Source organism: Ischnura elegans, chromosome 2 (genome assembly GCF_921293095.1).
Source record: "Ischnura elegans chromosome 2, ioIscEleg1.1, whole genome shotgun sequence".
NCBI classification, from domain to species: Eukaryota; Metazoa; Arthropoda; class Insecta; order Odonata; family Coenagrionidae; genus Ischnura; species Ischnura elegans.
This window is the reverse complement of record NC_060247.1, coordinates 52987895-53001871: the sequence shown is the minus strand read 5'-3', so window position 1 is coordinate 53001871 and position 13977 is coordinate 52987895. Positions and strand designations below refer to the sequence as shown.

General features: G+C 37.1%; 1 protein-coding gene across 3 annotated transcripts in view; it reads left to right on the top strand.

Moving 5' to 3' along the window:
- Window positions 1-7672, top strand: part of LOC124153740 (ubiquitin carboxyl-terminal hydrolase 2-like) — a 140418-nt gene extending 132746 nt beyond the window's left edge. For all 3 annotated transcript variants that reach the window (XM_046527078.1, XM_046527077.1, XM_046527079.1), the window contains exons 6-8: window positions 348-594; window positions 3706-4013; window positions 5586-7672. In XM_046527078.1, coding sequence (XP_046383034.1) covers window positions 348-594; window positions 3706-4013; window positions 5586-5673 — 643 coding nt within the window. In that variant the 3' untranslated portion in view covers window positions 5674-7672. The remainder of the gene's footprint in view (window positions 1-347; window positions 595-3705; window positions 4014-5585) is intronic.
- The last annotated feature ends 6305 nt before the right edge of the window (window positions 7673-13977 follow it).

Genomic DNA, 13977 nt, shown 5'->3' with positions numbered 1-13977 from the left:
GAGCTGTATATATTGAGTTTTGACCTAAGCCAGTGATGGATAAAATAAAATATCATGTATTTTATTTGCTTTGGATGCAGAAACGAGTCTAGAGTTTCTATTTTAGGCAGAGGTAAAACACTTTTGTGTTTTTTGAATTGAAAGTATGGGAAATATATTTTTTGCACTATTTTTTACTCATTTACAAAAAGACCTTCTGACACAGTAAATTTTCAACTATATTTGACTAAATCTCTATTTGGTAACTTTTTTAAATGCTGAACAGTTTATTTATTGCACTAACCCAACCAATCTCTGCAAATATGTTTCTGGGAGATATTCTAACGAAATCATGCTGTTGATTTCAGTGATAACCAAAAAGCAATGGAAGCCTGGAAGAGGTACTTGAGGATGGATAATAGCAAAATAGTGGACATTTTTGTCGGACAGTTAAAGTCAACTCTTCAGTGTACTGTGTGTGGCCATTGTTCTGTGACATTTGATCCATTTTGGGACTTGTCACTTCCTATTCCACCTCGAACAGGTCAGGTTCGGTTGCAGCAATGTTTCGACCTCTTTACAAAGGAAGAAGTTCTGGATGGTGAAGAGAAGCCTGTAAGTTGCATTTTTTTTTTGTTTTTATTACTGTACCATTAGCTGTGATTCTTGGATTCATTCTCAGGAAAAACTCTTCAAAAATGTTTCCTTTCATTTTAAAGGTAGGTGGGAAAGGAAATTTGACTCTAGTCCTTAATTCCTTTCCTTTCCTATTTTAAAAAAATGTACTAACATTGGGTTTTACCAACATTTTTTATGCTGCCAGGTATCAGTGTATTACTTAAATGAATAATGCCCATGGCCATCCTATTTGGCCTTCAGATTTCAGCCTTTATCAAGCAATACTAATATAATAGCTGAATATGGCTAGCAATGATAGTGGCAAGAATAGCATCTATTTTTTATTCATATGCAGCATTACCATTCCATAACTAAACAGGACAAGTTGATTAGAATATTTCAATAGTGTAAAAACCCAAGGGTTGGTGGATTGTACCTCTCAACTTTCCCATATTCCATACCAATTCTAATTCTTTCTCAGAATTATTTTCTTTGCATTATTTCTTGACTCGCTGCTAAGCTTAAAGGCAGTAAATATGTCCATTGCGTGGCAGAAGGTGGGTCGAGCTCTAGGCATAGTGGTTAGTTGCAATATTAAGGAGTTTTATTGTGCTTCAAGCAGTTGTGTGCTAAAAAAGTGATGGCATTCTGAGATGGTATTCGTAGGGTAAAATTGTGTATCTTGATGATACTTAATGTCCATGAAGTTTCTGTGGAAGGAGGAAGAGTACCGGAATGTGGGTGAATAGCTATCTGCAGTATAATTGAAGAATAATCATGGTTAACATCGAGATAATTCTGGTAGATACCGTAGAAGTACAGGTTTATATTAAAACGACAGACTATGAAGATGAAGGGGTACTAGGCTTACACAAAGATTTTGTGAAAATAATCAAACTGGTAAGAGGGGGAGATAATCTTATGATTTTAGGGGATGGGAATGCTATCATTGGAGAAGGTCAAAGTAGAAGAGGTTTCAGAAGATATCAAATAGACTACATCTTGGTGAAGTGGAGATCTAGAAACCAGGTGTAAGAGTGCAAAAGTTACCCCTGGGCAGAAATTGACAGCGGCCATAATAAAGTGATGATGAAATGCCCCCTAAAATTAGAGAAACTGAGGAGAACTGTGAAGAATGTGTGGCTGGTAGAAATATGGAAGGAGACTGAACTTCAGCAAGCATTTCAAGAAGCAATAGAGTAGATTACTGTTCCTTGTTTTTCTTGCAATTGCTTTGTCCCAGGGTGTGGTGGTTTTCTGTTGTCCAGCAATGCACTGAAAAGTATTTACTCAGCAATAAATTTTATACGTGAATATTAATGGAAAGTGATTTTTTCTATGATAACATAGTTTTTCGTTAGCGAGCTGTGCTCCGTTAGGCAAGTACTTATCTTACTCTGTGTTTCTCATTTCTTCCTCCTGTTTCTCCCTCATTGTCTTTTTTTCAACTCCTGGTCTCTAACTACCCTTATATTTTGAGCAGACTTTCCATTATCCCATGCTTGTGATCCATTGAGTGCCCCTTCCCATGGAATTGCTTTTGAATTCTGTGCTATAGTTCTCATCATAATGTCTTTTGAGCACATGCAGTAACTGCAAAGCCTTCTTCACATGGATTCAGAAAGCTTTTATTGGAAGATATGCCTCACCAATGAGTAGGAAATACTGGTTGGAAATAGTGAGGTGTGTTTGAGTTGGTGATTGGCTGTATGAAAATGAATTAGTATTGTTGTGTTATGTGTATTGTGATGCAATTTGAGTTTGTGAGCATTAATATTACCACAAAATATGTATGTATCTTTGTAAACATGGGGCTCATACTTTGAAAGAATAGGTAAGACAGATGAAAAAACTCCCAGTGGAGAAACTTTTTTGTGGAATGGAGAGACTTTTTGCAATTTGAAGTGAATCCATATCCAAATCCTTGGTCTAAATTGTGCAAAAAATCCACAGAGAAAAAAATCATTCGCCTTGATCGGGATTCGAACCTGGATTCCCAATTTCCAGCCGAGTGCTTTGGCAAACTTTTCGACTGCTTGTCGCATCATATGCCCAGCAGTCAATACTATAGTATAGTCTGGTTTAGTTCTCAAATTTCCACAGGGAAAGCCTCAGTAGCTTAACTGGCTAACCCAGTCAGCCGGAAATTGAGGGATCCAGGTTTGAATCGTGGTCAATGCGAATGATTTTTTCTCTGTAGGTTTTTTGCACAATTTGTGCATTGCGGGTGACTCCGTTAGGTTATCACTGTAGCTAGTTCTGGTATACTTAAATTACTTACAGTCTAAGTTTAGGATATTAACTGGGCTGTATGTTTGTTTGATAACTGAGTGAATAGTGGTACTTATTTTTTCTGCCATCTGAGTTATGAATGACATGCCATTCACCTTTTTGCTTGAATGGCTCTTGTTCTGTTTATGGAGGCAAACTTATGGATTATGTATGTGTGCTATCGTCTGTATGTCTCGGTGTTAGCATTCTTCAAGATACACCTCTGGAGTTCACTTTCTGCTGCAGAATTGAGCTACTCTACCAACATTTGAGTGTTCAACTTAGGTGTTAAATTGCTGGTAAAAGTTTCCCTTTTAGTTGGGAAGACTGAAAAAAAAAGTTAATATGTCTCGTGTCTGTTATTGTTGTTGGTTTCCCCATGTCTGCTCATCATATTATTCCTTTATATGTAGATTGGCCTTGTTTAAGAAACAGTAATGTTTGTTTGCCTTTTAAAGGAAAATATTTCAAATTACCTCTTAAAATAATGGAGAGTTGCTCTAAGCATCATGCAAAGAGGAAATGGATTATCTTTCAGGATGGGCTTCTGCTTGTCCTTTATGCTGTTGCTAAAGGATTGTTGATTGAGAAAGTTGTCATACATCAACTTCCAATAACTTCCAATATACATAATTGCTAGTACTTTTAATATTGTTAATTTTTAGTACATTTCATATGCAACATTTGCACTGTAAGGAAATGTAATTTAGTTAAAAATCTGAAGGATATTTTAGTCAGTAGCATTCTGATGCTGGTCTTAACATGCAAAATTTCACTGTCTTAATTTCATCTATTCTTGACTTGACTTGACAACTTCTTGACACTTTCACCTTTCAGACTTGCTCCAAGTGTCAAGTGAGGCGGAAGTGTACCAAGAGCTTCTCCATCCAGAAGTTTCCAAGAATCTTAGTACTGCATCTCAAAAGGTTCTCACCCATGGAAAGGTTCCGTGGGAAGTTGAACTGTAATGTTGATTTTCCTTTAACTGGACTTGACCTATCTGCATATGCAGCATCCAGGGGTCAGGGCTGTGTGTACAATGCTTATGGTGTAGCTAATCATTCTGGAACCACCTACTCAGGCCATTATACAGCCTACTGCAAACACCCTTACAATGGGGATTGGCATGAATATAATGACTCCAGGTAAGTTTGGCATCAATACCAAGGATTTTATTTCTTGATTTTTTTCTCTTTATTATTCATGTAAGTTATATAATAACTCATTAATTAATAGTGAAGGCTATTCGAGTTCTCCACCGGGTAATCTCCTCCATGGCTGCTGACGTTTCGGGGTACAAGTCGTACTCCATCTTCAGGGCTGAGTGAAACGTCGGCAGCCATGGAGGAGATTACCCGGTGGAGAACTCGAATAGCCTTCACTACCAGCATACGCCAGGAAAGCATCCAATCTTTTGTCATTAAATTAATCCTTGACACTTTCACTTCTACTACATGTAAATTTGCTTTACTTGCATGATGATTGAAAATAAATTATTTCTGACACATTCAGTTCACTTGCCTCAAAAAAATATAAATTGATTTTGAAAACATCTCACAATCAGTCCAGTCCAAGGGCGGACTTAGGATTTTTTCCTGGGGGGGGGGGGGTGGGAACAAGGGCCTGACAGGCAAACGGTCTTCTCATCTTTGAGATTAAGAACAACATACAACAAGTACTGTACAAAATATGAAATTAAATTATTGAGGCTATACAAAGCAAAGCAAACTTAATGAAAACTATACATTTAATTGATGAGTGAGTTTAAAAGGCCAGAAAAGTTAGGAAAAATATCTTAAAATGTTTAAGTGATGAAATATTTTTTATAATGTTAGGGAAAAAACTCACAGCTAGTGAATACTTGTTCTGTAATTCGTAAGTTTGTATTATTTTCTAATCAAAAAGCAAGATGACTGGAAAGTTAATTGATTACTCCTTTATGAGATCAACTTCCATTGTTTGTTTTAATTAACAATGCTTAGAGCCTCCAGACATACAGACCTCCTGGTAATTAGCTGACATGTATACACCCCCTAATTATTTTTCATTCCTTAAATGTTAACGGCGTCATTATATACTTTGAATTTTTGTGTGTGCTACATTTAAATGTTGTAGTCATAAGTAGGGACTCTGGAAGAGGAACTGAAACTTCTGTGAAGAAGGTACTGGTGAACAAGTCCCTTAAGTGCGGTGAGCATTTAGGAAGGGTCTTTTTAGTTTTCAAACGTAGTGCCACAGGTGACAATAAAGTGAACTGTTGTCTGAGGCATTCTTACTTATGGATAAGTAAGTGTAAGTAAGTTCCTAGTCTAATTCTAATTTTCTAGTTAATTGGATAAATATCCTCAAAATGTATGTTTGCTGTGCGGTAAAAATACCAGCTGTACTTATTTAATTAAAAAATAATATGTATAATTATATATTTTTAAAATTTATAATTCACATTAATGATAAATAGGAGCTTAGTTATCGGTGAGATAAGGAGCCATGAATTCTACTTTCACTATGCCGAGTTTATTTTTATCTATCTTCACAAAATTCACCACATCGCATTTCATATTGTAGCCCACCCCAAAAAAGCCACTGTGGCTTGTTTTCAGGCATTTCCTGTTTTAAGAGTCCCTAGACCAGAGTACCTACCTATTTTATGACTTCGAAGGAGGATTGTGGACCTGCATATCTCATGTGTTGGTAACATAATTTTCTCTTCTTTTCAGGGTCTCAACAGTATCTCCTCGAAATGTGGTGACCAACGAGGCATACGTTCTTTTCTATGAACTGGTGGGGCACAGCTCTCACTTGTAGCCCTCCCCCAGCCCTACTCCTCGGCCCCCCCGTAACCCACCTCGTTCGTCTACCGCTTCCATGGCCCTTGTACCAGCAGCACCTTCTCATCCTTCACCCTCACCTGCGGCTCGTTGGCTTTCCCTGATCTTCCGGAAAGGATTTTTTTGCTTCTGGATATGATGAACCTAAGGGAAAGTGATGGAGATTGGCCTAATAGGGAATGCCAGAACACTCACAAGTTTTGTCCACTCTGCAATTTACTTTATTTCTTCTGGCAACCCAGTCACCAAACTCCCCTCCTCTATGATTCACCAAGTATACCTGAGTTTTGCATTAACTGGGCAGGTGGGTTATGCCTGGGAAAATATACTTAAGTAAGCCGCAGAGGGGTAGGGAGTCTGGCCAAAGGCCTGAAATTATATATATTGTGTATATATATTACTATATACATGTATAGAGATAATATACATACTAAAAACTTAAATTGTCACTTGGCCGGTGATGACACTCAGCGTCCGGGAAAGAAGCTTTAAGGAAGCAATATAATGTGTGAGTGAATGTGTGAAGCTCCAGTCATGATATCCACCACAGCCTTGGGCCATTAGGAAGAATATGGGTCTGAGGCAACGTAATGGTGCGACGTAGAAAGTTTTGTGTGCCTGCGTGTGTGTGTGTGAATGGTTAATCTTGTGTGCCTGACAAGGAACCCAAGCATGCCTGTGAAATTCATTATTTTTCTGTGCTAGCTACTGTGTAGCTTAAGACTCAAAAAGAAAATGTTTTATCAGTCATGCTTGAGAACTGTGAGAATAAACCCCACCTAATCAAGAGCCAAATTCCTCGTTAAATAATTTTGGAAGACTGGTATTAGAAAAATATGAGGAAAATATTGGGAATTATTTGGATACAGTTATGAAGGATTGTGCCTGTGTGGTCTTTGTAATGTTGATGGTTATTCTTGGAATTCTAGGCCAGTTACATCTTCGTAAAAGAGCAAACTCAAGGTGCATGATCTTGAGTAACATGTTTATAATGTCCCAAATATTGTGTATGTTCTATTGTTTACTGAGATCCTTTTAGATTTTGCACCTCAAAATTCCAATTATAATCAGTGGACCTAGTCCATGAAATTTTTCCCTTTTTCTTCTGGTCATATTGGTCAATTCAAGTTGAAAATGTAGAATGTTTGATTGTGAAGATACAAAGTTTTTAATATTATTCATTAAGCATTATGTATACATTGCTGTTTATGTTTTGAATCTTTCAAATGTTTATTTATTGACAAATCAAGAAACTGATGATATTATCAGAAAATTCAGTTTTCTTTTGATGGTTACATGTTTACTCCATAAATCAGCAGGTGACTTTTCTGTGCCTATATTTTGAAAATATCTTTGAATACTGAAGCAGTAAATTATGTTCTTTATTGATTTTTATTTTGTTGATATTTTTACAACGTTGATAATGACAGGGAAGCATCTGAATGGTTATGGTTGTTGTGATTGTGATAAAATTTGTTGTATGTAAAGTGCACTCTTTTTAAGTTATGCCCTGAATTGTTTGAAGTCATGCATGTAGATCTTAAATAAGTATTTATCTGATTGATGGGAAAAAATCATGTGCCAGTAAGCCTGAGCCATATGGTGCATTGTTTGGCTATTTTATCATGTTTTCCGCTTTGTAAAGAGGCTGGGCTGATTTGATTTACAAATGTGTCTTGGTGCTGTGACATGGCTGAGAGTGGATTTAAAAGTGAAACCCCAAATGCAATCAAAATAGTGAATTGTGTTAGTTTACATAGAGCCTTGAGATTGAAAGGAGCCCACTAGTGTTTCCAAAGGGATGTTTGAAGATTTCATAGCAGCTCCTTTATAGCTGTTGCTTGTTGTGAACTTACATGGCAAACATAACATATTTTATCTTAGATAATTGAAAATTGTGACCAAAGCACCCTCACCACGCCCACTTCACAACACCTTTCCCCTCTTACACTCAAAATAAATTAATATTATTAAAATTTCATGTCTTTCAATGCATTCCTCTACCATTTAGTAGACTAGACAGTGTTCATCTGGAAAGTGGATTTTCTCTTATCATTTTTTGTTATTATTTCCTCTAATTACTTTAAAAAATGTATGTTTAAGATATAGTGTGGAGAATCTTTTGGTACATGATAATGGGATGATGAAACATCTGGAATTATTTTTAATATTTCCTCAATGGAGGAATTTACTCAAAGGCAATGTAGGTGATGGTGAAAATTATTGGTGAACACTTTCCTCAGAACTGGGCCTCTAACTATGGGAAGTTTTTGAATAAATGATTTCCACACTAGAGAATGACTTCAAAATATGCCATGCATGAAATAACATGGAATAGGAGGAGGAACGTTTTAAAAAATAATAAGCTCTTATAAAAAATTTTTTTTTAAAAACCAGCCTTTATATTTAGATTACAGGGGATGAGCAACGTTTATATATGACACAAAGCAAAAAAACTCAGTGACCCCGAAAAACCAAAAGTGAGGTATTAAAAAAGTCACTATATTTATTAAATTTTCAGTGAATGGTAAGCTCCCTATATTTCAAAATGCCACCCCTATGGGTAGGGAAAAGATGGGAAATTTTATGGTGGATAACTTTTACTGTGGTCGCAAAACACGAAAATCGACCATTTGGAACTTCTTAGATCAAAAACATGTTTTGGGGGGCTATAGGTTGACTGGGGGGTGGTTAAAGGGGGGTTGGAGAGAAAAAGTTATATTTTCATGTATTGTCATCGGAAATGAAGAAGTGTGCAAAATTTCAGCGTTTTTGCTTCACAGGAAGTGAGTCACAGGAATTTGAGTTACAAGATTTGTACCAGACAAACAGACAAACAAACAGACAGGTTGGTGAGTTGATATAAAGGCTGGAAAAATATGATAATTTCATATTGTGAAAAGTATTGACAAAAGGATTAGCATGTAATCCTGCGAGAAAAAGATCCCCTTGGACTGAGAATTTAAGTGCTGACCTTTTTGTCTTGCCCATTCAATTTTATTTTTCAATTACCCTGTCCAAAAAGTGACTTCCAAATGTATGTACCAATTTGGGTACTCATATCTGGTGGTGGTGGTTGGTGATTACGCAACTGTTAATTATATTCCTGAAATATTCCTCTGCTTCTCCTCAACTATTATTTCCAGCTCAAAATTCATACTTTATGATCCCATCTTTCCATTTCCCTACCACCATGTATTGATTAGTTTCATGTCACCTGAGTGAAGGTTTCCTACTTGTGATCTTCCTCATAAAAATATTTTGGCTAGCTTATTACCCTACCCTATGGTTACTTGTCTACATGTACACCTGGGTCACCATGATGGTGGGTATGCTTTATTTCCCTCACCAGAATTGTATTGCTTACCTGATATACCTTCTGCCCCTCTCTTCAGTTTCCCACTTGATGCTATGTGACAACTTTGTCTGTCTATCTAGTGTACCTCCACTAATAATCCCTCCACTAACCCTCACCTACCATACATTGTACCTTACCGAGCCTTAGCTTGGCATTCCCTTTCTACATATTTCTTATAAGGAGTACCTGTCCATTGAGATTGCTAATTTTCTCTTCTGAATTTGGCCTTATGTTTGTCTTTACTTGGTGCTGATACTTCAAGAATTTCATTTGATAGTGATCATAGAGGTATTGAAATTTAAATGAAAATGAAAAACTTTGTGTATGTCCACAGTATTTATTAATGTACGACGTGTTTCAGCGAATGACCTTCGCCATCATCATGTTACAAATGCCAGGCATGTCAGGCATTTGTACGTGATGATGGCAAAGGTGATTCGCTGAAACGCGTCGTACGATAATAAGTACATACTGTGGACCTACACAAAGTTTTTTATCATCGTTTATCATTGCAATATGTTCCACAACATCTCGCCGAACACCATTGAATACATAGAGGTATTGCTTCCCTATTAGCTTGGCTCCTTTATCTGGCTCTAAAGCCCAAATTCTGTAGTTGCCAAGGGGTAGGGTCTAAGGTCCTTTCTGGTAGTGTTTTTCACATTATTCCATTGAACCGACAATATTTTGTCTGATTCCTACTTAGGGTTGCTATGTCTGCTTTACATGACATGAGAACGAATTAATAAAAAGGGATGATTACCTATGAAAAATGGATGATGAGTACCTACCTCTGAAATGTGGCATTATTACCATTTCCCTTCATAGTCTTATTTTACAGAGGCTTCTGGTCTGTAATTTTAACTGATACAACTTAAGATGGCTTCGTACATACATCTTCAGACTGATCAGTGTTATTTATGTGGCTGTGAACAGCCATTCTGGTGAACTAGATAATACAAAATTAACCAGACTTTGTAGCTGTTAGTATCGTCACTTTTTCCCATTCACTACTTGTGAATATGCATGTTCACAGGTTCATTCACAGGAGGTGGTGGCCGTTCTGAATTTTACCCAGTGCCTAAACTTACTCTTTTTGATTTTTACAGATTTGATTACCCCTATTTTGGTATTTATTTGGCGTTGTAGTCAGTGGGGTAGCCAGGAAATTTGTTGGGGAGGGTTGTCCAAAACCAGGAGAGAGAACTTTTGAAAAGCAGAGTACCAAGTAGAGGGTGTTAAACTAATTTGAACACTTTTCAGAATCGAAAAAACATTTTTTTAAAGAAATATTTTGTAATTTCACGATTTATCAATATTTTGTTTTCTTTTATGAAGCAAAGTATTTGTGTTTTTATTTTTTTTTGGGGGGGAGGAGGGGGTCCAGACCCCCTGCACTCTCCCCTTGCCAAGATACTGCCTGTAGTTATATGACATATATTCGTGTATTTGTTTAACAATTGGAAACTGACTTTGATTGCCTTACTTGAAGATTAAAAAATACATTATAAGATGTGGGGTACTTCAAGGTATGAGTGGCCCCAATCAAGTCGAGAATGTTCCTTTCTGTTAACCTAGATCAAGTGATCATTCTCCTTTTTCTCAATGAAACCAGTACATACTTGGAATGGCAGCTGGAAAAGAATGAGGTGGAGTAGGAATTCCATGTTAAATAACTGTAGATAATTCCACTTGCTAAAGTTGACAATAAAAGAGTTATATTTATTGCAGTTGTACCTTATACTAACTTTTAAATGTCACAACAGATGAGCAAACCACTGAATAACAGATTCAACCACGGGAAGAAGCAAGGAGGTAGTTTGAGTATGGTTCTCACATTCAGAGGGTTCAGAATTGTATCCTACATTTTTTTCAGCACTGTCTGTGGTGGTGAAGGGTAGAATAAAAGAAGCCCTTTCTGGGAGTGCATTATTCCGAGCCTCCTATTAAACTATTCTTGGGTTGCCCTGAGTATATGCAATAAGTTTATCGGTAGTACTTGGGTATTTACATCTACTGTTCGATATTTACGAAATTAACCTGCATGTGGATTAATGATATAAATGGGAAGGCCCATGGCGGAAGGCCTCAAATGTGTCAGGACAAGTAATAAAGTATAGAAGCCTATGGCATTGGAATTACATCCCTGAACAAAATGTTCCCTGGGATATCAACAGCAACTTCTTCTTTGCCATGGTAGTGGTTCACTTGGAAATGGACGGTGGTACAGCTGATCCTCCAAGGACATTTACGGTAAATATTAAGCAAAAATAAATCATATGGCGGACAACGTGACACTTTATTTTAATTTTCATTTTTTAAAAGAAAAACACAGTGAACTAGTGTTAGGGGGTTTTATTTTAAATATAAGAATATTTAAGACAAAATATTTAAGATATAATAAAATATTTAAGAATAATATTATTATAAAGTGTTATACTTTGACGCCTTAATAGTTTAATTTAATGGATATTCTTTTATCAGCGGATATTTAAGTATTCATCACGTAAAACGAGAACCTATCAACCATCCTTAATCAGTGGCGGTTTGCCCATAAGGACTCTCGGACGCCGCCCCTCCCAAATATTTGAAAAAGTAAAAAAAATAAATATCCATTAATTTATAATTATACATCTGATTAATCAAAGCGTTTTTTCAGTCCCATACATCGAAAGTGTTGGAAAAACACGAAAAGAAATAGCGCGAGAAGTTCGTATTTGTAGCCGTGGGGCGCTGGCCAGAACGTCCCAATCCATCCCCATGCAGTTATATGGAGAGTGGTAGTGGTGGGGGCCGCTGGTGCTATGACGCGTCTAACGTTGTGTCTTATGGAACTCTTGGGACGTCGTCCGAAAATGCGCAGAGCGACGTGTGAGTTGACATCGCTGCGCAGGCCGGCGGGCGTACAATCTGGCGTCTACTTGGTGCTGCCACAGAAAAGGGACGTACGGAATCAGAATGGTCACTGTACTGGGTGTAGTTATACGATTTTAATTTTTAATTACTGGTAGGTATTGCTACAGTAAATAAATTATCCCATTATGCTTGCGTTTTTTGGTGTTTGAATTCCGGAACACATAAAATCCAACCAGTTAAAGGCCGTATTGACGAAGGAAAACTATTCTCGAGTATTTGACACAGTTCTGTTATGATTACGAATTTCAAGAACCTTGGGGAAACTAATATTATAATATTTAGGCCTTAACAATGTATTCATATCTTCCCGATGATTAGAAATACGGTACCTATTTTTCAGATAAATTTATCAAAAGACCTGCAGTATTAGGAAAAATCAGTTAACATTCCCCACTGATTTATAATTTAAGAAATAGTTGCGTGCGTGAAAGGGTGAAGGATTAAATATGATTTAAATCGTTAAGCGTGACTTTAAATAGAGTCATTCAATTAATGTCATGAAGTGCCGCGTACAATGCACCTTTTGTGTGTAGGTTCATCATTTTTCTAGCCGTCCTTGTTGTATTAGTTCATGTTCACCTAATTCCTCAGTGGCAGAGCGGTAGCTATCTGACGGAAAATGCCCACTTGGGTCTGATTTAAGTGGCCTCGAAGAGTTCATATCAGTGAGGAAATCCTTACAGCTCCCATCTGTGGCTCAGTCGAGTCGTCTTCTTTTACGATCTAGAACTTATTTTCTGTTATATCATGGCAATGATTTCGAAGACACGGTTATTCCAAATGCGACCCGTTGGCGTCTCGTGTGTTTACCACATATGAATCTTAGACTCAAGGAGATGGTCCGTGACGTCCTTTGTTTGCGTGAATGCCTTTGCTGACCTTAAATTCGTCCCTCAGCTGAATCAGCATTAGTGGACCACGACTTCTATCTCCCTTGAGTCGTCCTTATAGTAACGGCAAGACTCTCGGAAAGAACGGAGTGAAATGAGTTCAGATATCATTTTCGAGGAGTTAATTGTGCGTAATTGGCGATTAAGAAGTTTCTTAGTGCTGTGTGTACATTCAAGAAGACAATTTTGAATTAATCAACAGTGCTCGTTTTTTTAAGGGAAATAAAGGGAAAAATTGTCCCAATTCTGTGTCCAGGCACCTTGTTCTTTTTGGTCGTATTTTTCGTCGGCCTATTTTGTGTCGTCCCTTGTTTATTTATAGACTAGTGCCCTTGCCATGTGTTCAATCAGAAAGAAATTGTTGTCCAGCGCTGATTTCAACGAACGTGTAATTGATCACTTTGCTGGACAAAATGAAAGAAGGATGGACTTTTGCAATACAACTAAAGGCCTGTGAGTATTTCCTATTTTGTTAAAAATGTGTGAGAAATGTTTAATTGTTGATTTTAAATCATACTGTATTCAAGAAGTATCGCGAACACCGCCATCAAAGTTTACATCTGCAAAGCAAAGCGCGGGAATTCTAGTAGTGTTTGTTGCCTAGTGGAAGTCAGTGACACTCTCCTCCCTCCTCAGGTGTTACAAGTGTCATTGCTACCTAAATCATTGCAAATGTTGTATAGATTTGACAAATAACGCATTATTATTGCAAAACGAACAACAGAAGTGTATTGCGGGCATATCCGCACGAAGAATGTAGACGCTAAAACCTAAAATTACGTATTTTCGTTTGTATTTGCAAAATATCGCAGCAAATATATTTTTATTCTTCAAGATCATTGATCAGTATCATCGAGAGTCCGGACTAAGCCGATCCGTATGACCGAGAGTCTACTGCATTTAGTATTTATTAATCAAGCTTTATTAGGAAAACTAGGTATTTTTGTTGAAAAAAAACGGAACGTATGGCATCACAGAATTTAATTCCTATATTGCCGTAAAAACTTAATAAAATACACGAAATATTAAAAAATTATGACCCCCCGGTGGAGTGCGCCCCCCCTAGCATTTGACTCACGAGCCGCCACTGTCCTTAATGTGTAAATCTATTTGAATA